The sequence below is a fragment of the Dermacentor albipictus genome, chromosome 7 (genome assembly GCF_038994185.2).
Source record: "Dermacentor albipictus isolate Rhodes 1998 colony chromosome 7, USDA_Dalb.pri_finalv2, whole genome shotgun sequence".
NCBI lineage: Eukaryota > Metazoa > Arthropoda > Arachnida > Ixodida > Ixodidae > Dermacentor > Dermacentor albipictus.
This window is the reverse complement of record NC_091827.1, coordinates 35,861,400-35,884,957: the sequence shown is the minus strand read 5'-3', so window position 1 is coordinate 35,884,957 and position 23,558 is coordinate 35,861,400. Positions and strand designations below refer to the sequence as shown.

General features: G+C 46.4%; 1 protein-coding gene across 1 annotated transcript in view; it reads left to right on the top strand.

Moving 5' to 3' along the window:
- Nucleotides 1–23,558, top strand: part of LOC135905714 (uncharacterized) — a 32,135-nt gene extending 8,577 nt beyond the window's left edge. The window contains exons 6-13 of the mRNA XM_070521198.1: nucleotides 1,792–2,280; nucleotides 4,415–4,622; nucleotides 9,481–9,628; nucleotides 11,828–11,949; nucleotides 15,888–16,008; nucleotides 17,645–17,818; nucleotides 19,071–19,211; nucleotides 22,603–23,558. Coding sequence (XP_070377299.1) covers nucleotides 1,792–2,280; nucleotides 4,415–4,622; nucleotides 9,481–9,628; nucleotides 11,828–11,949; nucleotides 15,888–16,008; nucleotides 17,645–17,818; nucleotides 19,071–19,211; nucleotides 22,603–22,764 — 1,565 coding nt within the window. The 3' untranslated portion in view covers nucleotides 22,765–23,558. The remainder of the gene's footprint in view (nucleotides 1–1,791; nucleotides 2,281–4,414; nucleotides 4,623–9,480; nucleotides 9,629–11,827; nucleotides 11,950–15,887; nucleotides 16,009–17,644; nucleotides 17,819–19,070; nucleotides 19,212–22,602) is intronic.

Sequence of the window (23,558 nt, the reverse complement as noted above, 5' to 3'; positions counted from 1 at the left end):
AACACAATGAACCAGGCTTTGACGTTGTTTGCAGACTGGAACGGGTCCCTGAACACAACTGCCCTCCGTTGCATACATAGCAAGAAGCGCTTACGCCAAAGCTGGCGAGAATTTTCTCACTGCCAGCATTCACCACCAAAAAAAACACAGCGCGTCGCACATTAAAGAAGCGAAATTCGGTGCACCATCGAGTGTTTCGTGACGTTGCAAAAAAGATACGGTGCGATTATCATGCGCGGTAGGCCGTCGCAGATCCGCTTCTAAATACAACCGAACGAGCGGAATGGCAAGCTTACGCAACCGGCGTCCAAATTGGGCTACTTGCGCTCGCGACAAACACGCGGTAGGTCGCATACTGGATGCTCAGAGGTGATCAAAGAGCACGTGGTTTGACGTACCCTCACGTCGTCAAGTTGTAGTTGTAGTATGCGAAGCAGTTATTCTGGAGAAAGCGTCAGACATGAAAACTGTATACGCTGTAACGCGCGCGTATTGAGACTGCTGTGACCACCACGATAAGTTACCGGTGACAAGTTTTCAAGCGGGTCACTATATTGCAGTGTGTGAGCAGATCTCTCTTGTAGCGAGACCAGGAGCCATTCAAGCCGTATGTCGCAGGTCTGTCTGTGCACGCGGGACAATGTGCTCGTTAATTTATTAGTAAGCGAATGTCTAGTGCAATTTATACCGATGACAAAACCACCAACCTTACTTCGTGTACTTGTCTAATGTTTTACTAATGCGATCATTTTATCGCCCTTCGGGCGAAATTACAGCCTTCTTTTTTTCTTCATCCTTTTTTGTGTCTGTCGCATGATTCGGCGGCACTCAGCTACGTCATGCTTGTCACTGGCTGATTTGGCAATGCGTCCAGTCGAGTGAATTCCGCGGCCTTACGCTCGTATTATGCAAAAAAAAGGACATCGCTGGTTCGGTCCACAAGCGAGCGTGACGCAACTGAGTTGCACCGAATTCACCGCGAGTAGATTGCGAGCAGCACCCCTTACGTGCAGCGTAGTTCGGTGGCCTCACCGATCCATCTCACGCTCGTCCCCCGGAGTGAATCAGGAATAGGTTCCGTCGCGTGAACCCAACTTTATCAACAACGACTGATCGTAGATTTCCAGGGAGAAAGCGAATCCCTTACAACGACGCTGTCGCTTACACCGGCCCACTCGAAATCTTTGCGCCAGGTAACGACGTTCGCTTAGACAAAGCGACTTGCCTCGCCGGGGCCTCGTAGCGTGCATGACAAGTCTTTTTTGTTGAAGCGTTGGCTCCAGGATGAGGCAGTTCTTTTACTCGGCCGCGGTTTATCACCTCGAGTCTGCATCTTCCTGCGAACATCTTTCATGTCTGAGTTTCTTTTTTTTCGATGAAAACATTGATTCATCGGTAAATTTACGCAGAATAGCCTGGCGCTGAGCTATAGCCGAAGATCACTAAAGCAAACAATTCGCTGTCGTTTACTTGAGCGCTGCTGGCGACATCTTTTGTCACACTGATCAAATGGTGAGGACAGAGCACGTCGCCGCGTCACGGAAATCTTCTCTTCGAAAGCAATAACGCGCTTGTGATGATTATTTCCGCGCAAGCGTGCAAGGCCCATGACCAGCCCCCTACTCACAACCTAAATACGCCCCTAGTCGCCACCAGTGCTGCAGACCCATGTTGGCCGTTAGGGCGCCTTTTGATGTGCTCGCGTACGCGTTCAGCTGAGTCACCATGGCTGTGCTGAAGCCTTGTGTTATCGTGGGTGCTCACGTCTCGCTTTGTCTGCTGCGTTTGCAGCGCCACCACGTAAGGCCACTCTGCCGGCCCGAACAAGTGCCCCAGCGACGATTACAACAAGAACGAAATCAACTACTACTAGGACGCCACCACGTAAAGCCACTCGGCCGGCCCGAACAAGTGCCCCAGCGACGACTACAACAAGAACGAAATCAATTACTACTAGGACGAATACTAGTGCTACCACCACGACTACCCCCACCACCGCCACCTCGACTACCACCACCACCACTACCACCACCACCACCACCACCACAACCACAACCACAACCACAACCACCACCACAACCACCACCACAACCACCACCACTACCACCACCACCACCACCACCACTACTACTACTACTACTACTACTACTACTACTACTACTACTACTACTACTACTACTACTACTACCACGACTACTACTACGACGACGACTACTACAAGTACGACTACTACAACTACGTCTACGACTACTACAACTACGACTACGCCATTCCCTGACGGTAAGTGACAAACGACTAGCACGCTCTACGTTTCCAGTATTTCGTAATGGTACGCATGTATGGGAACGAGTTAAAAATGTTGTGCAGAAACCGTCTACAATGATTGTCACTATAACCGAATAGCCGACCGCTTCGAGAAACGTATTCGCTTTATGAAAGCGACAAATAACGGCAAATAACGCGCCAAATACAAGTCAAGCTCAAGGGATAGATTAATATTCGAAAACATCCGAGGCGCCAATATTATCGAGAGGCGAGCTTTATTGAGCTACGAAGTCAGGTAATGTAAGGCTATTTGAGACTCTGGCGGGATATTCTACGACTTAGCCAAATGACGTCGTAACCATTCTTTACACCAGGTGTTTCAGCGACGAACACTTTCAAAAATGTTTAAAGGTTGCCTGTGGCAGATAACACGATTCTAGTGCATGAGCTGGTCTACTCGATGAGGCGGCATGCACAAAAAAAATCTAAATGCACAATCGACTAATTAATCAAAATGGACTAATTAAACGTTTACCTAATTGCTCGCAAGGCGCATCCACTTGGAAGGATTCTCAGGACGACACCAGCTTAGAGATATTAATTCCCGCGGTTTGCGGAGAAATGCATTGGCGTTACAGTCACTTTTGCGCTTCAGTGCATGAAACGACGTTTTGCTTAGAAAGCGCCAAACCTGTGTGTGTCGTCTGCGTTCTTCTTCTGTCCTGTTTCTGATGCGATACGCCTTTTGCCTCTACACTGTTAAGTAATTTACACCTTTAAAAGCGAGAAAGGGTGTAAATGTGTCTATAACTCACACCCTTAGGGTGTGAGTTAGACACATTTAGTTATAGACACATTGAGTTATAGATACATCAATAACTCACACCCTTAGGGTGTGAGTTATAGACACATTTACACCCTTTCTCGCTTTTAAAGGTGAAAATTACTTTATAGTGCAGAGGCAAAAGGCGTATCGCATCAGAAACAGGACAGAAGAAGAACGCAGACGACACATTTACACTCCTTTTCCATTTCAAGGGTCTGAATTACTTTACAGTGTATTAGTGTGATGGTTCCAGCAGGTATGTACGCGAGCACAAGAAAGAAGAAACGCACGTGACAACGCTGCACTTACAGCGAAAGTATATTGCGAACAAATTCTGTAGAGGATGGGGCGTTGCGCTACTAAGCCCTAGGTCGCGGGATCGACTCCCGGCCGCGGCAGCCGCATTTCCATGGGGTGAAATGCAAGAACACCCTTGTATACCATGCAGTGGGTGCAGGTTAAAGAGCCCCAGGTGATCCAAATTAATTCGGAGTCGCTCACTACGGCATGCCTCATAATCAAATCGTGGTTTCGGCACGTAAAACCCCAAATTAGAAAAAAAAAGCCGTTTTACTCACTGACGGTGTACCGCAAAAGCAACGATGACGTCTGCAGCGTCACGCCACCTCACTCGTGGCGGGAAATTTGACGAGGGTTGCAATGTGGGCTTGTTGCTAATGCATATTCAAGGGGTGTACGGTGTCCCTGTGTGTCTTCTTTTGTCAGGTTTTTTAATCGCGCCACCGTACACCCCCTAGGGAAATTTGAATTGCGGTAGAGGAATGGGCTCTCTTCGGTCGCGGTCTTCTCTGCATGGAACTGTGTTTTCTTGGTAGGAGGCAAGTTCTGCGAGACTTCCGGAATGTATTTCCTCTCCCGCCGCAGGAGTCATTCTCCTACAGGACCAACAACACCTTATATGACGCAGCCCCGCAGCCGCGGGAAAGGGGGGGGGGGGGTAGGGAGAGCGGAAGGAGAAGACGGCTTTCCTTGCAAAGCGCCGCACCGCAGCATGTATACCTTCGGATGCCAACAAGGCTCTCGTGCAAGAACCTCATAACGCTATAACACTGGGCGGTCGGGAAGAAACATTCCCCGGACTGGTTGCGCCTTTGTATCGGCGACGAGTTTCTGACCACCGCGAATGATCGGGCAAAAAGGAAGCCAAAGACAGCCATTCGCTTTAAAAGCTCTCTCTCTTGTCCGGAGCCTCACAAATTTCGAGAAGCACCACTTACTACGCTAAAATTCGGGAGAGACAGAGAATGTGTAAAGTGTTTTTCTTTCATGGGGGTCGACCTGACTAGTTTTGTTCTGTTTCAGCGAAGGAAATACTGTGCACAGTGGGCCATACTGCCGTCACGTCTACTATGTACCCGCCCAAAGGGCCGTGCCAGTACGTCTATTACACGGACGTCGTCATCGTGGAAAGCCAAATACGCGCCTCGCTCGTTCAAGCCAGCTGGGAGATGTTCCAGACGATGGCCAAGAACTATACCACGGTCAAGCCGGGAGTCGCTTTCGACCACCGGTGAGTGGACCGAAACCTGTGAGGAACATCTGTGTAGAACAGTGCTCACAGAGTCCGTGAGTCCGTACAATTGTTCGACCATCGCGAGAATATGCAGCCTCGGCTTAGCGCATGCAACGGCCTTGCGCACTCGTTCGAGCAGCGCATTGACGGCTGCGCATGCTCACCTAGGAACCTATTAAAGTGTGAACCTGACGCGTTGAGTGCGCATACGCATGCACCTATTGCCTGCTGGCGCGCTTTGCAGCCTCTCGCGAAGCGCTCTCGCGAGATCCCGTTACCGGTACCGAGCGTCAGTGAGACCTTGCACATTGGTGGGCTCCAGGGTTGGCGATGCATGCGGTGGCGGTGACTGCGTAGTTTCGTTTTATCGTGATTCTAGAGCGCTTCACAAGATGGCGCTGAGGAACGCCGCTAGATCACCACAGAAAACCCTTGAGTGTTGACCGAATTGTAGCGCATACAGAAGGCGCTACTAAATGTGATCTGTAGAAACACACCTGTGTACGCAGCAGCTGCGACTGCTAAACCGAAACTTTGCAATCATGGGTACAGTGCAAGAATATTTATATGATTTGGCATTGCTTCACTGATAGAAAACGAACTGTGGTTTATTCCTTGTGGATCAGCTGTGTTCCGGACCGTTATTGCCTCAGGGCGTTTGTGCAGAGCAGTTGGGGGCTGTACGCTCAGAATTACGCCGTTCTATCACTTAATTATTTTATTAATTTTATTTGTACATACTGCAGCCCCATAGGAGGGCTGTTGCAGGAGTGGGTAAAAACAGTGTTGAACAAAAATAAAGTGAAATCAACAATGACTCTTACAACATCGTTACAATACAACATCTTACAAATTCTTTGCATCGATTCATAAAAAGCAACGACACAGCAATCCGCACACATAAAGTATAAACTAAAGCTGAGTTAAGTAGTTACACATACTGGTTTTCATGTAGAGTACTTTCGAATTCGCCTATCGGGAATGAACGAAGGCAGCCAGGTAAGGAATTCCCTACTTCTATTGTGCGGGGAAAGAAGCTCTACTTGAAAGTATTTGTACGGGCACAGAGAGGGTTAAGATTAAGCTCGTGGAAATTACGCGTGCAAGAAGGCTTCGTGAAAGATGTGCAAGCTGTGTTTGAAGTGTGATAGGACTTGTTAATTATGTTGTGCAAAAATTTTAATAATTCCACATCACGACGTAATGAAAGTAACGTTAGTTTCAGCGTAGGGAGGGCAGACGAGGGTGAAAAAATAGCGGTCACACCGGTGTAAAATGAAACGGACGGCTTTTTTTTGAACTGCTTCTAGTTTGATTATGCGGTTTTGGTTATGTGGTGACCAGACTGTTTCGGCATAATCGATAACAGGGCGAACAAGAGTTTTATAGATGTAAAAGTTTAATTGCTTTCGGAGCCTTTTGCATAGTACGACGTAGGTATCCAAGTTGTTTTAGTGCCTTTGAACATGTTTGGTTAATGTGTGTAGTCCATGAGAGATCGTGAGTAAATGTTTCGCCAAGGTATTTGTATTGTCGAAATCTGGTTAAAGCTGACCCATTCAAGGAATATGTCGCAATTACAGGTGCTGCTCTTTTCGTGAAGGACAAAACAACCGTTTTTTTTTATGTTCATTTTCCATTTTTCACACCAAGCAGTGAAAGAGACAAAGGAATCGCTTAATCGCTTAGAACTATTCGCACAGTCAGTCACGTCGTATAAGACGCAATCGTCAGCATAAAGACGAATATTGGAGGAAACAAGTTTTGGGAGGTCATTGACATAAATTAAATACAATAAAGGGCCCAGGACGGATCCTTGAGGAAACCCGTAGCCTACTTCAAGTAAGGATGACCTTGCAGAACTAATGTCGACGTATTGGGACCGGTTAGAAAGGAAACTAGCAATCCAATCGACCAGACGGGAATATTTTAGTATTGCATTTAATTTTTGCAAGAGGTGAGAATGAAGTAGTGAATCAAAAACTTTACAAAAATCAATGAAGATAGCATCAATCTGTTTACCGATATCCAGTTGATAAGCGATGTCATGGGTGAAGTCTGTTAACTGCGTGACAGTACTGAAACCACGTCTAAAGCCGTGCTGAACATTAGTTAGAATGTTGTTCGACTCAAGAAAATATATTATGTGTTTGTAAATAATATGTTCCAGCATTTTGCACGATGGGGAAGTTAAAGAAATTGGTCTCTAATTCGTTACATCTGTCTTCTTGCCTGATTTATACAAGGGTATTACTCTTGCAAGTGTCCATGATGAAGGAACGATTCCTGTATCTAGAGACTTATTGAATATAATTTCAAGATAGCGTGATGTCCATTGTGAATAGCGAAGTAAAAACGGATTCGGAATGTTCTCGGAGCCACTAGACTTTTTCGTGTCTAGATTTAAAATCAAATTAAGAACGACATTAACGTCAACTGAAATGTCGGAAATAGAAAAATCCTAATCATTATCAAAAGCAGGGTAGACATGAGAATCGTTTGCGTACACCGAATGGAAAGATTCATTGGATGCATTGGAGACGCGTGCAGGATCGTTTATAGTTTCATCACTGATAGTCAATGAAGGTGAAGAATCAGTAGTAGGCATGACAAAACGTCAGAACTTCCGAGGATAATTTCTTAGAAATCCTGGCAGCTCGACATGAAAGAAAAAAATCGTTGGCCGCATTCATATTCAAATCTATTTCCTCTTTGGCAGAGGTGAATCTAGCAATTGCATCAGTGTCATTACTGCGTTTTGAGCGTCTCAGTCTTCTAACGCGGCGTAATAATTGCAAAATTTATCTAATCATCCAAGCAAGGGAAGGCACAATTTCTTTTCTTACTTTTTAACGGAACAAAGCGTTGAATACACAACTTTGTAATGTTTTCAAATTCGCGAACCATTACCAGCTTTTCAAGAACGCCTTAGCTAATATTGTATGAGTAGACACACTTGATAACTTTGATTGCAATACTCCTATTCCTTGTATCACATTTCCTGTTTTCCTTGTTTTGTATGCCTGTAACCACTATTCACGTATTCACGTCACAATTATGAGAGCATTTTTAAGGGTTCGCCAGCACTTGTCATCATGCATACCACTAGGTCTATAGTAGATGACTATTGGACAGTATCATCAACCATGAGGGGTTGTTTTTCTATTTATACTGTTCTTTATTTGTAATGCTCCAAGGACACCGATGGAGCATGTGTGAATTAGAGGCTAAGTGACGATAATCATTCCCGTAAGACAAATTTGCAATGGGAGACTGTGTTAAAAAATAGCGATCAGGGGACGCCATTGTGCACGCCGTGAAATTCCGCCGTGTCGTTGAATTACGTCATGTCGGTATTTCGAGGCAAGGAAAGAAGCCCGTCAACCAATCAGACATCGGGACGAGAGGGCTAATTCAACAATACGACAGAATTTTGACTTCGTCCTGAATAGCACAAGTAACAGAAGGCTGCGTCAAGCCAAACGGACAAAATTTGCATAAGTCGACGTGTTATATGCCCACCACTGGCATGCTGGAGGAAACGCGTGTACACAACGTCGCCCGATAGCCCTTAGGCGGCCTTACTACGAAATTCTTCTAGCGGCCTCCGTATGATATTCTTAGCGACTGTAGCTTGCAAGGCTATTGTTCGCTTCATTCGCTCGGTTCGCTTCATTCTTTCCAACTATAACAGGACCGCTAGCATATCTTCAATGAAATCAAGCCTTAATCTACCATCCCTAGCCTCACGTCGCAAAGCGTTTCGTATCTGTCTGTTCCATAAGATGTTTCATCACCCACACCTGCGTAGCGAATTAATCCCTCCCCCACGTCACCTATCATCTCGATTAGATCATGCCTACAAGGTCGGTGTTCCATTTTGTAGAACTAACGCTTTCTTCCAGTCATTTATACCTCGTACAGCAGTAGAGTGGAATCACCTTCCCGCACTGACAGCCACCATCAAAGATTACCAGCTTTTCAAGAACGCCTTAGCTAATATTGTATGAGTAGACACACTTGATAACTTTGATTGCAATACTCCTATTCCTTGTATCACATTTCCTGTTTTCCTTGTTTTGTATGCCTGTAACCACTACCCTCTCCAATGCCAATGGCCCTGAGGGTACATGAAATAAATAAATAAATAAATAAATAAATAAATAAATAAATAAATAAATAAATAAATAAATAAATAAATAAATAAATAGCTTTTCTAAATAGACATCCTAGAGGGAAACCACTCACAGCGGTATACTGTATACGGACATTTCTCCAGAGATGGTTCAGTCACTCCATGAATGCTGGCGGTGTAGTCAGCGTAAAAAGTTTGCGGATCGTCGAATCAGAATTTCCGAGAAGGGGCGGTGGGAGGGGGGGGGGGGGTTGAGGCGTCCGGCGTACCCCTCTGGCTACGCCCCTGTCAACCTAGTGCCCATGCTCAACAGGTCAAGGTCGACGCAATTGCCCGTGAAATACAATAAGAATAAGTAAGAAATCAGTGAATAATGAACTTGAAAAGGAGACGCAATAGAGACGTACAGTCGACATTGAATCATCAAAATTTGGGCCACCATGTATGTCGACCCTGTCTTCTTTGGCGTGGACACTTGGTTTACACTTTTTCTTTTCTGTCGACAATAGTAATGGATCACAACATGCGACGATTTCCATCGTTACGACAGCAAAATTTTTTTTTGTTCCCCTTGCCAACTCGGAATCCACAATCCACCATCGCGCAAGACTGGCCAACTAGCTTGTTGCGGCACGCATGGCCTAGACAGTGGTGCCAACTTTTCTTCCTCGGCCAAAATTACGCATTTCATCCCATAGCATTCGCGGTCTTTTGTTCCAGTTACATCGCCGTGGAGCAGATACTTGCTGCCAGGCCGGCACTCGCCGCACTGGCCGAGAACAACATCCAACAGTACGGCTTGCTCAATATCGTCACAAAACCTAGTGAACTGCACACAATAGTGGCGGCCATGAAGCTAATTATCAAGGTGAGTGAGCGGTGTTGCGAATACGCTGTCCACAGCTTTGTATTAGTACGATGCAGTGAACAGTTGGTCCATGTACACATGCTTACTAGAGAAGTAAGTGTAGAAATTTCGAGTGGCAGCAGCCTGTGGAAAGCAGAAGCGCTTGTAGCGACATCCTTTGACGCTTTCTCCATTTAAACGGGGCGTTAGCGTGACCTTCGTGATTGCGACCGCCGTCACAATCTCGGAGGCCTCAGCGGTAGAAACGTTTATTATGTTGTTTGACACAGTACTCGCTGGAAAAATAAAAAAAAACAATTGCTTAGTGATTATGTTGTCATAAAAACAATTATGCCGGAAGGCAGAACATAGTCGTGGCGACGAAAGCCCCGTCAGGTCATGCGCTGGATCACATCTCGCAAGACGGCGGCCGCGTGTCTCTACCATTCCAGTGAATTCTGGAACGTAAGCATATTTATCGCGGGGTTTCTCGCTATATTACCTATAGAGGAAAACGTGGCGTCACCGTTTATGCGAGTTTTTTTTTTCTTCTAACGATTGCTGTGCTTTCATGGGGGTAACATAACTTCGACGGGGTGGCCGGACGGGAGACCTGCGGTATGAGGCCTAACGGCAGGGACTCGAAGCGCCGCAAAAGAAGAGCCAGGCTGCTGGAGTCGGGGACCAGACAAAGAATCCGTTTATTCCGAAGAGGGGAAAGGAAATACATCAGGGCACACTTACAGCGTTAGGCGCGCAACGGCGCCTGCGATCATAACCATTCAAAACCGAAACTGGATACCGAAACTGGATATTACAGTGGGGACGACGGCATATGGGTGTGGGGCGGGGAGGGGGAGGGGGGGGCTTGTGTTGGCCTGTATTGAGCGAGGCTACACCTAAAATGCGAACATGACTGCACAGACACGATGTGTTCTAAGAAATCAAATCTTTATAAAATGTGTTTCATTCACCCGTATTACGTCGTTTAATGAAGCTTATTCTCACCAGCTGCAGTGTGTAACCCAGTGAAGAAAAGCTGAAACAGATGAAAAGACTGAAAAGCGAACGCGGACCTTGTCGCCTGTCCGCCAACTTTAGTGGCCCGCCGATACTATTCAAGTTTCCTATAAATTGTACATCCAAGCACAAGTCCTGACGATCGAAAAAAAATGGCTGTGGCTTAGGTAAGGTTAAGCCCAGGATGCGAAGCATACTAGCCTTTATTTTAGTTGTTGAACCACTGTTTAGCCTGGTGAACTGCTGTTGCTTGGCTATATTTGGTTCGGTTAGACGAAGAAACAACTCATGCATTACTGCTTCGCCTTCAAGAGTGGAACGCGACAGCGTTCCCGTCGACCCGCCAAGGGGTGTAAGACAAAATGGGCTACAGGGCAGCGACTACGCGCCCCGCATTGGACGCGGTGAGCGTCGAGCAAAGCAGCGTTCGGCGCGGCAACGAAATGTGCGCCTGAGCAAGAGACGCACGCCTTAGAAACAGCTCGTTTCTAAGGCAACACCGCATTCACTAGAGGCGCTTTTGTACCGCTTTGAAGCATCGTACTCGTGGCTCAGTGGTAGCGTCTCCGTCCCACACTCCGGAGACCCTGGTTCGATTCCCACCCAGCCCGTCTTGTGTCTTGTGCACGTCACGGTGTCACGTGGTTTCAAGGCGACACCGCCGCGCCTGAGGAGCTGGGTTGAGCTCTCGTAATATGCTTCGCATAAAACCACGTTGTTGCGTGAGAGTAAAGTTAAAACATCTCTTTACGTGCTGTTTTAGTAGAAAGTAAACCATACTGGCAGACGGAACGTAGTCAGCCAGACGCGTCTTCGAGGTGCCCTGGCTGTCCAAGAACAATGCCGATTCGAAGACGCCATATCGTAGCATTCCGGTACATACGACGACAGAGCAGTGCCAGATGACCCTCCAGGTGTCCTAGCCAGAGACTATATGATAGGTGCGCACACAGGCTGAAGTAGTATTCATAACGTAACAATATATGCCTTATTATAGGTTCCCATTTCAACCACGTATCCATTCACAATGAGAAATAGCGCGTCTGTGCGACCTTGGGCAGTCGACGGGCACAACAACTGCACACGATGACCTGATTAACAGTAGCAACCCTCTTGAAAGCACCATAATATATACATGAGCACACGTGAGCAAGAAACGTAGGGAAGGGAACGAACGCTTTTTTTTTCCTCTCGCGTCAGGCACTCAAGGACATCCAGGGCGCCGATCCAGATAAGAAGACCGCCATTGCGATTGGATCGCTCGACTACAGCCCGATGGGTTTTATGCACGACTACCACCAGATCATCAAGAGTGTCGTCAAGTAAGCTCGACACGACAGGCACATCTAATTGACTTTGACTGATCCTTTAAGTGTCTTATAACCAGTCTCAGAGTGAATAACCAGTTAGTTTTTACAACTCCACCGTCTAAGCCAATGATAACTTAGCAGCTCAATCATGGCATCCTCCGTCGCGAATGGCATGTTGACGTGAAAATGACCTGCTTGTCTTCAATGCGCTGCTTAGTTTATTGCCTGGTTTAATCTCTTACAGCCCGAGTTGAGTGGCTCGAGAAAAAAAGAATTGAACTGCACCTACAAACAGCTAAAAAATCATTCCGCGTGTAGATAATTGCATAAACAGGCCTGGAGTGCCACCTCATCCCGGTGACCAGAACCGGTAACTCACTCCCTCACCAGAGCAGGATTGGCCACTTTGGTGCAGTACTTGGCCACAACCTCCTGTATGAATAAAACAATAAAACCCCGCCCTTAGTCCCCAGCAGCTGCGAAGCAACTGATCACGGCGGTGGTCAGACCTGTGACGACTCCGAGAGTGCTAAGAATCTCTGGGTCCGAACAGGCCGCCATTGGAATCTGAACCTGGCAACATTCAACCCTAGAACATTATCTAGTGAAGCGAGTCTAGCAGTGCTATTGGAAGAATTAGCGGGCAGTAAATGGGATATACTGGGGCTCAGTGATGTTAGGAGGACAAAAGCATATACAGTGCTCAAAAGCGCACACGTCCTGTGTTACCGGGGCTTAGCGCAGAGACAAAAACTAGGAGTCGGATTCATGATTATTATAGTCATAGCTGGTAACATACAGACATTCTATAGCATTAACGAGATTGTGGCAGGTCTTGTTGTGACACTTAATAAGAGGTACAAATTGAAGCTCGTACAGGTCTACGCCCCTACATACAGTCATGATGACCAGGAGGTCGAAGGCTTCTATGAAGACGTGGAATCGGCGATGGCTAAAGTAAAAACAAAATACACTATACTGATGGGCGACTTCAATCCCAGGGTAGGCAAGAAGCAGGCTGGAGACAAGTCAGTGGGGGAATATGGGTCTAGGAATAGCAGGGGGGAGTTATTAGTAGAGTTTGCAGAACGGAATAATATGCGGATAATGAATACCTTCTTCCGCAAGCGGGATAGCCGAAAGTGGACGTAGAGGAGCCCAAATGGCGAGACTAAAAATGAATAAACTTGATACTCTGCGATAACCCTGGCATCATAGAAGATGTGGACGTGCTCAGCAAGGCGCGCTGCAGTGACCATAGGATGGTAAGAACTCGAATTAGCCTAGACTTGAGGAAACTGGTACATAAGAAGCTGATCAATGAGTTAACGATTAGAGGGAAAATAGTGGAATTCCTAATCAAGCTACAGAAGAGGTATTCGGCTTTAACTCTGGAAAAGGACCTTAGTGTTGAAGCAATGAACGACAATCTTATGGGCATCATTAATGAGTGTGAAATAGACGTCGGTGGTAACTTCGTTAGACAGCATACCAGTAAGCTGTCACAGGACACGAAAGATCTGATTAAGAAACGCCAATGTATGAAAGCCTCTAATCCTACAGCTAGAATACAACTGGCAGAACTTTCGAAGTTAATCAACGTAAGACAGTTGACAAAAGGAAGTATAATATGGATAGATTTAAACATGCTCTCAGGAACGGAGGAAGCCTGAAAGCAGTGAAGAAGAAACTAGGAATAGGCAAGAATCAGATGTTTGCGTTACGAGACAAAGCCGGCAATATCATTACTAATATGGATGAAATAGTTCTAGTGGCTGAGGAGTTCTACAGATATTTATGCAGCACCAGTGACATCCACGACGATAATGGAAGAGGGGATAGTCTAGAGGAATTTGACATGCCAGAAGTAACGCCGGAAGAACTAAAGGAAGCCTTGGGAGATATGCAAAGGGGGAAGGTAGCTTGGGAGCATCAGGCAACAGCAGATTTGTTGAAGGATGGTGGGCAAATTGTTCTAGAAAAACTGGCCACTTTATGTACGCAAATTTCCTCATGACCTCGAGCGTACCGAAATCTTGGAAGAACACCAACATAATCTTAATCCATAAGAAAGGAGATGCCAAAGACTTGAAAAATTATAGACCGATCAGCTTACTGTCAGTTGTCTACAAATTATTTACTGAGGTTATCGCAAATAGAATCGGAAACACCTTAGACTTCTGTCAACCAAAGGACCAAGCAGGATTTCGTAAATGCTACTCACTAATAGATCATATTCACACTATCAATCAGGTGATAGAGAAATGTGCGGAATATAACCAACCCTTATATATAGCTTTCGTTGATTACGAAAAAGCATTTGATTCACTCGACACCTCAGCAGTCTTGGAGGCATTACGGAATCAAGGTGTAGACGAGCCGTATGTAAAAATACCGATATCTATAGCGGCTCCACAGCCTCCGTTGTCCTCCATAAACAAAGCAACGAAATCCCAATAAACAGGGGCATCAGGAAGGGAGATGCGATCTCTCCAATGCTATTCACGGCGTGTTTACAGGAGATATTCAGGGACCTGGATTGGGAAGAAATGGGGATATGAGTTAATGGACAATACCTTAGTAACTTGCGATTCGCTGATGATATTGCCTTGCTTAGTAACTCAGGGGACCAATTGCAATAAATACTCACCGACCTGGAGAGGCAAAGCAGAAGGAGGGGTCTAAAAATTATTCTGCAGAAAACTAAGGTAATATTTAACAGTCTCGAAAGAGAACAGCAGTTTACGATAGGTAGCGAGGCACTCGAAGTAGTAAGGAAATACATTCACTTAGGGCAGGTAGTGACCGCGCATCCGGTTAATGAGAAGGAAATAATCAGAAGAATAAGAATGGGCTGGGGTGCGTGTGGCAGGCATTCTCAGACCATGAACATTGCCACTATCCCTCAAAGGAAAAGTGTGTAACAGCTGTGTCTTACCAGTACGCACCTACGGGGCAGTAAGCTGGCGGCTTACGAAAAGGGTTCTACTTAAATTGAGTACGGCGCAACGAGCTATGGAAAGAAGAATGAGGAGTGTAACGTTAAGGGATAAGAAAAGAGCAGAGTGGATGAGGGAACAAACGCGAGGTGATGACATCTTATTTCAAATCAAGAAAAAGAAATGGGCATGGGCAGGACATGTAATGAGGAGAGAAGATAGCCGAAGGCCATTTAGTGTTTCGGACTGGACTCCAAGAGAAGGGAAGCGTATCAGGGGGCGGCAGAAAGTTAGGTGGGAGGATGAGATTAAGAAGTTTGCAGGGATAGCATAGCCACAATTAGCAAATGACCGGGGTAGTTAGAGAAATATGGGAGAGGCCTTTGCCCTGCAGTGGGCGTAGTCAGGATGATGATGATGATGCAAACAGCTTTCATGTGAGACAAACACGGATACTATTAGTGCATCATTTCCTAGCTCAGGGTAAAATGTGTGCGCTTTAATTACGAGAACCTGAAAATGCGTGTCTATATCACGAAAGAATTCCTGTATGTCAGCACACATTCGTAATGCGCGAGATTTGAATCGGCAGGCCAACCTAATGGCGGCAGCATGTGAAATAGTTTAGTTTTCGCACCTGAATGGAAGCAACCGCGGGAGTTTATTGTTCATCCTCGCTGGCAAACCCTGTATGCAGACTGCAGAGCATTATCTTCTAAGTCAGGGATGGGGACTCGCCGACATTTTCCTTTTATCTCTGTTTCACACCACATCAAAATGAGGCTCCTTAGCTGTCGCTTTTCTAATCGTCCCGTTGGAATTCATTTAGACGCTTAGATGTGGAAGCGGCCCGAGCAAGAACAGGTTGGGTTAGGTTAGGCTGGGTTAGGTTAGGTAAGGTAAGCTAAGGTAAGGTAAGCTAAGGTTATATTAGGTTAGCGAAGACAGGTTAAGGAAACCGTGAATAACATCTGTTGTTGTACGTGGTCGCGCTCTGCTGTCTCGTTGCAGCACTTTCGAGGTCGACATTGTCATCGCCATATCCTCGGTTAGCGCAATGGAGGGCGGCGACAACTGCTACGCCGCGCCACCCAATGTTGTCAGCGCACCGATGGCTAGGTTTCCGAGCTTCGTGAGTATTGTTCGACTTGTGCATCGTCACAAGTCGCATCGCGCAGCAATTTCCGAGAAGCCGAAGGACGCAAATTCGTGAACGTGTGGCAGAGTAGGCAAAGCTTGGTGCTGCGGAGATTCAGCCAAATCATATCATTGAATCCCATACACTGATTAACGATATGTTCCGAAGTACGCAGGTCAACAATGCGGGTCACAAAAGATTAAAGCGTGGGCAGAAAACAGTAAGGCAATGGGAGAGGTATAGAACGGTGACAAACAATCCGGTGTATGGACGATAACCTATTTGTTCAATTGGAGTTTGTATGCATATAGAAAGAGAAGAAAAAGATATTTTTACATAGCCTTCGTAGATATTTGTGACAGGTATGGCACGAAAACGTTGCGCACGTCCTTAAAAAATTGGTGTATGGTTGACGTCAGTATGACGTTACTAAAAAAAACTACTCGATAATAATAATAAACTGCTGATAGCACGTGATTGAAAAAAAAAAAACTGTCTGAGAGAGATCAGCGCTTGAGAAAACCTTGCTCTATAATTGCCATTTGTTGCCGTTGCTATTTATGAAATACTTGATACGCATAGGAACCAATAGAAGCAAATGATTTAAGTTAAATATGAACGGCATAAAGATTTATCTGAGGTATCATGAACACTAGACGAAGAGAACACACAATGGAAGTAGTTATTTAATTGCTGGACAAAAGGTTGCGTTGGTGAAGCAATTTCTAACAGGTTTAATGTATGCCCTCGACATTGTTTTGTTAGCGGAAAGCGAAAGAGATATTAGGCTTGTGCGGCGGGTATTCAGTGCAGAAGAGGGCGCAATTATGCTATAAATCTGACGGAGAAAAATCAGCATTGATGGCATTTATGGCACTTCTGATCAGGAAAGTGGAACTATCAGATTTAAGTTAAATGTTGAGAAATCACAATTGACGCCTCTTATCTCACCTATTATCATACCACGATTCGCCACGTTATCATGCCTATTTAGGTGTGATAACGTGGCACATTAAGAGCGAAGGTAAACAGCCACGTTTATTCAAGACAAATATCTAGGACTCTGTATCATATATTGAAAGAAATGCACAGAAGAAAACATGAACTACTCAAGGATAAGAGCAAGAGAAACTCTGGTTTAATAAAAGATTGAACGCAATGAGGGCATAACATGTGTGATTGACCGCGAGGCGGATGGAAAGTAGTCATGGTTCACGGGCTTAGGCACGGGAACTGGGTGTTGCGTTTAAACGGAAGTGGTCTAGAGACTTATCAAAGGATGGTTGGAAGGCCAGCTTAAGGTACGCATCAGGAAAGAATTACAATCGTGGCAGCACATGGAGACACAGAACGGGCGTCCTTCAAAATTCAGGAGACGCGAAGCAAAACATCCTAGAATATAACGATGCGTGAACACGAAGTAAAGTGGATGGGCACGTTTCTTTTTTTCTACTCGGGTTAACGTTAAGCATATGAAAAACATGAGCTCACGGTGCACAAAGAGTTGCCGGGTAACTAACCAGCAAACATGACCTAACGGACTGAGACAACGGCAGAGAAGAAAAGTCTGGCTAAACAATACGTCAGATATGCCGAAACACAATACTGGATCGGTACATCCCGCACGCAGGAGACCCACTGGCCGTTGGTGCGCCGGAACGCGACGTACGCGAACGAGAAGACGTTGGTGGGACTCTCGTTCGAGATGGGAACCATGGTCTACGTCTTGGAGAAGGACGCGTCCAGTCTGAACGAAAGCGCCTACTCCAAATGCACGGGCGTTGGCATGACGAGCCGCGACGCGGTAAGTTGGAACTACTACTGGGACCACCACTACTACTACTACTACTACTACTACTACTACCACTACTACTACGCAGTTCCCGCCCCTTCGTCGTCAACTGAGCCTGACTGGGGCAGAGGAGTACCGGGATAGCGGGACGCGCGAGAGAAACATTGAATCCACTTAGACTGGCGAAGTATTTTCCTGAAACGTCCGCTGTATCGGAGCAGCGGCGTTGCGCCGCCAAGCACGAGGTCACTGGTTCGATTCCCTGCCGCGGTGGCCGCAGTCTGGTGGAGGAGCAGGAATGAAAGAACTCGTGTATCGTGTTTTGGGGAGCACGTTAAAGAGGCCCAGATGTTCAAAGCTAATCCGCAGCACTCCACTACGGCCGTCCCTCGTAACCCACTGAATTTTCGGGACGTTAAACCTAACAATTATTTTTACTACCTTAAACTTTTTGCTTAATTCCTTTTGGTTTAGGAACAAAAACTGTCAATTACTGGAGGACGTAGCGCATTTCAGGAGACTAGTGGCTAGGAGACTAGTGGCACAGGAAGGGTACCACATTTCTAGAAACTGTGCTGAATGAACGATGTGGAGAGACGCCATAAGAAAGTACTATTACGTGTATGACGTTTCTATTATCCGTGGTTGACACTACTTACAGCTTATAAACGCAACTGGTTAAAAAAAGACTCTGCTCTATTGAAAGACACACTATGGAAATCGTGGGGATGTAGAGTGTCGCTTGCCTTTACGTAAGCATGCCATTGTATTTAGTGTACCTTTCAGATACGATGGCCAATTTGGAAGATTTCTTATTTAGTATCCGCATCCTCTAATTATGAACGACGTTAGGTCTATACAGCGCAAGCGCATCGCACTCGTATTAACAAATATGTCCACGCTTTCCTTTACTATACGCACTAGTCTAGCGCTATCGTTGTTGAGGCGTTTTTTAAAGTAGCCATGAAATGTGAATGTAGTAAACACGCGCAGCTGAATCTACAGCATGTATCAAGGTTTGCGGCGTCAAGCACTACATGTGGCTCCGTCCTCTGCTCTTTTTTTTGCCTTTGTTTTCCGTGCGTTACGTATCTGCAGCACGTTACGTATGCACGTTACGTTACGTTACGTTACGTTACGTTACGTTACGTATGCAGCATATGCTGCATGAATAGACGGGCTACTTGCGTTTTCGTGTTTTATAACTTCCACTCAGTATAAGCGAGCGAGATGGGAGCGCATAGTCGACCGGCGTTTGTTTCAGATCTGTGGCAACAGGTCGCGCGCCAAACCCGCAGAGCAACTCCTGAAGGAGCCGTACATCATATACGGGACGTTCTTAACCAACGACAACAAAACAACTCACGTCGCCTTCGCGGAGTACCACACCACGGGTCGAGACAAGGTGAGCACGTTCCGTTGCCTCAGAGATTCGTTCTCCGGTTGTGCTGCCTTCCAGATCCGATCTCGGAAGCCACGCCGCGATTCCGCCCGATCTCCGAGGCTGCCTTCATGCCATATGTGTACCTCAGAAGCTTTCCTTCGAGTGGTCTATAGTTTTAGAAGCTGTTTTAGAAGCTGCCGCCTCACCACCTTCTGCTGGAATCTACAGACATGACCTCCGAGATCGGGCGCTCGCCGCCGGATCCCGGAGGTCATGCTACAGTCAGAGAGTTTGTTTTAAGAAATTCTACAGGGAACTCTGGCACTATAGTGTCGACGTGAGCTTCAAGCATCGCGGTTCAGCCAGCATGGGAATGACGGTTATTGAGTGCATGAACTTGCCTAAATCTATGGCTTCAAGCGGTTTCATGACTTTGAAAAGTCGTCATTTTAATCGAGGTATTGCATTATATATGCAGGAATTCAGAGTGATTATCCATGGTCGGAACACCTTATCGCCTTCGGTGTTTAGAAAAACAGGATTGCTTCGAAATTTGGACCATTACAGGTAGACAGAGCGTAGTGAAATAAAGCCAGAAGAACGTCTGAAGCCGCAAGCACGAAGTTCAGACAAATCCATACACTAATCATCGATCGTCTTGCACCAGATACCCTTTTTATTATCTCTTAGAGGAAGATCTGCGGCTGTAGTCGTCCCTTTCCACTTGGTTTTCACCTCTGTGTATTGAGCGGGCAGACGGGCTGCAGTGCCCATGCACCCACTGAATTTATTTCGTTATTTTGAATACACTAAAGGCCCTGAAAGGCCTTTAGGGTATTCATAGGGGGGGGGGGATACAATTCACACATGATATATGTACCGCACCTAGTTCTTTGTCCATGGGCCTTTCCGTTAACGATTTTTCCTTCCCCTGCAATCTTTTCTAATAAATCAGTCGTTAGGAGCCCTTGCTCGTGTTTTTTGTTGTTGTCGTTGTTGTGTGTATGGCATAACACCGCGACTCTAGTATTTAATTACCCTTCATAACCCACTCTGCACTTGCAGGGGCTTTAAACCCGACATTTTATTTCTTATATGAAATTTAAATTCTGGAGTTAGATCTACGTGCCGAAACCACGATATTATTACGAGGCTCCCTCTCGTGGGGGACTCCGAATAATTTGGCTGACCTGGGGTTCTTTAACGCTCGGCCGATGGTCGGTGCATGAGTGTTTTTGCATATCGCCCTCGTCGAAATGCGGCTGCCACAGTCCAGGTTTGAACCCGCACCCTCGGTTTCACCAGCATAACACCCAAGTTACTGCACCACCACGGCGGCATTTCTCTCTTATCTTTTTTGTAAGTTGCCTTAACCACTTAGTGCCCCGAACGCAGTTACACATGGAGGAAAATAAAACTTGCTCACCCTTATTTCTGGCCACGGAGAATGCATTTCTAAAAAGAAAAAAGAAAAATAATTAAGTGTTATTTAAGTTATGACGTATTTAGGAGAGTACTTAAGGGCCCCTGAAACGGTTCGGACAAATTTTGTAGGCGCGTAGGGTACAGCTTAAGTAGAACATTCGCACCACAATTTAAGTGAAGCGTTACGTATTAATGGAGCTGCAAGCGATTAGAAGTTACCCTCCTCCCTAGCTATGCTTTTCCTCCTCAACTCGCTCGCCGAGCGAGCGGCGCTAAGCTCCGCCTTCACTGGTTCAGCGTCACGATGCGACGTCATATCGCTCACTTCCGGTTGTTTAGGAGCACGCCCCCTCCCGCGCGAGACCTCTCCGCTAGCCGCTTGGCCGTCGACCGAGAGCTATCGAAGCAGCGTCCGTTGCGAGCATTCTGTCGTAGCGCCGAACGTGTCCGGTACTCCGCTAAAAACAGGCAAGCTGGTCATTTCGGCAAATGACTGGAGGCATAAACTCAAGCTGATGAAGGAACTTTAGCGTAGACGTACGTGAGCAGCCTGATCGGTCTGCACGGTCCAGACACTTGCTGGCGCAGCGCTTAACCAGTCAAACAAAGCGCTAATATTGCTCTAACCAAGTGTAAAGCATTTTAAACATTTATAAATCAACGTGTTGATGATTACACTCCTGCGAAAAATACACACCAGCAGCAAAGAATACATTTCGTTGCTGCTACTGTGTATGGTTGAGCTCTGTGCCACCAGGTGGCTGCACTGTGCAGACCGTTCACATTTGCCCTTCTGCTCATCTCGTGGCTCATCCCGGCACAGTCAAGCGGCCAGACCCTGTCCCCTTGCGCTTGCGTTTGCCCTAATACTGGACTCGCGGTTTGCAGGTCGCTAGGTTTGCAGTCCACAAGGCAACAAAGTCGAATCATAGTGCTCGCGAAAAGACTGAGACCGACTCTGACCGCGGAGCTCTCGTCAAAATGGAGTACGTTGAGTACACAAGCAGACGACACTTGCTGTGTGCCGGAAGTGCTGAAGTGTACTAAAAAACTATTCTTGTGTATTCTCTTTAAGTTATTTTCTTTTTACAAAAACAAAGTAACTAACATTCCAACTATTACGAGCATCATTTGTTCACCATAAAGTTGGAAAAATTATCGACCACGCGCCCTGGTCAGCCAATCAGATAGCTCGCCCATGTGACGTAATATGGGTTATTTGCATCATATGGGTAGGGGCGGCTTAAAATTCCGCCGAGCAGTGCGCTGCGATCGGCAGCGATGTGTATTTTTAAAACCTTATAATAAATTACACGCTTTACGCAGAGCACTTAGATGCATCAATTAATGATCAGAAGAACCTACTCTAACGACTCAGTACGTTTGTAGAAAATCGTCAAAATCGTTTCAGGGTCCCTTTAATTCGTAGTCAGTTCACCATGTTAGCCACAACTCAGAACTCGCTCCGACATGCCGAAACGCCGACGTAGCCTATGTGTGGAATTCCCATGGCCTACGTTAGAATTTGGGGATATCTGTAGATTGCTTAAGCTTTGCAGAGTTATTATAACGAGAACTTGCTTTACGTTACCGTACAATCCCATCCTATATTTTCCTTAGAACTTTCATTGCAACTTTCCTTTCGCCTCAATAATCTGTGCCGAACTCCTAAGTTAAACTAGTATTACTTTACCTCGCATCGCTGTATGTTGATATGCATGCAAACTTATATTGCGTTTGGTCTCAACTTGCAACAACTGATACGTTCACTTTTGGCTTCTGCTTAGGTTACCATGATACCAGGTGTGTTAGCAAGCCGGGTTAGACCCCAGTCACGCGGGACAAGCTTTCCCTCATCTGCCCGACACAATTTGTCCACTACAGTACTTCCCACGTAAAGCACTTGGTGTAAATGCTGTGCGATTTTTTTTTTTTGTTGTTGAAGAGTTTGAACATAACCGAGTGAGACTCACGCTTTGGCACGCAGTACGTCAAGGCCCGTAGGAAGTACGGCTCTATACGACGCCGGGCGGCTTGGCTGCTCTTCAACGTCCACCTGGGAGACGTGAGAAAAAAATGCGGCTCCGACGCCTTCGGCATAGTGAAATTCATCTGCCAGGACATTCGGGGTTCCAAGAAGTGTGACTGATAGGGGACGCCCTTTGGATTCGGCCGGGCGGCCCAAACTACTGCGCCTGCATGGGCTCCGTCAACGTGCTATATACCGTGGTGGACATTTTGCTGAACGAAGATAAATAATTTGCGCTTCTTTATTTCCGCCATATTTCCCCGCGTTCTCTGTTTCACGCGAATGCACGCTGGGAAAGATGCCGAGGGGCGTCGTGGAATTAAAAGCCCTGAACGGGAAAGCCACAGAACCGCGATGAGTTGTTGCTCTGGCTTGCTGTGAAGCAGACACACACCTGCACCTGCACGCCGATCTCGCTTAGTTATAAAGTCCTCGATAAAGGTGCAAGCAACTACAGAAGATTCGTGGGAGGCCCAGCTGACAAGAGCAAGTCCTGATAGACAGCTACGGCTGGTGGACAGGCCTATAGACTATCAGCACAGAGCCACAGCTACCTGCAGCAGGGTGGCTGCCCACCTTCGGGCATGAGCAGCTTTGTCCCCGAAATAAAGCTTATTCACTCGCTCGCCCGTAGTTAACTGCCAAGTTTAGCCTTCTTAAATGTCCTGTCACCCTCGGCAGATGAGAAAGAGTGCCTGGGATCTTCTGTATGCACCGGCGTGCCTTATAAACTGCTCCTTTCCAAGATAAGTTGTAGCACAAGCATCAGTGGCACAATAAGGAAGGAAGGAAATCAACTTTATTCGAGGTCCTGCAGCCCGCGAGAGCTTTGGGCTCTCATGGAGTGGGCGTCTCCCACGACGGAACCGGGAGGTTGAGTTTCCTGGCGGCGTCAATAAACCTTAAATGTAATT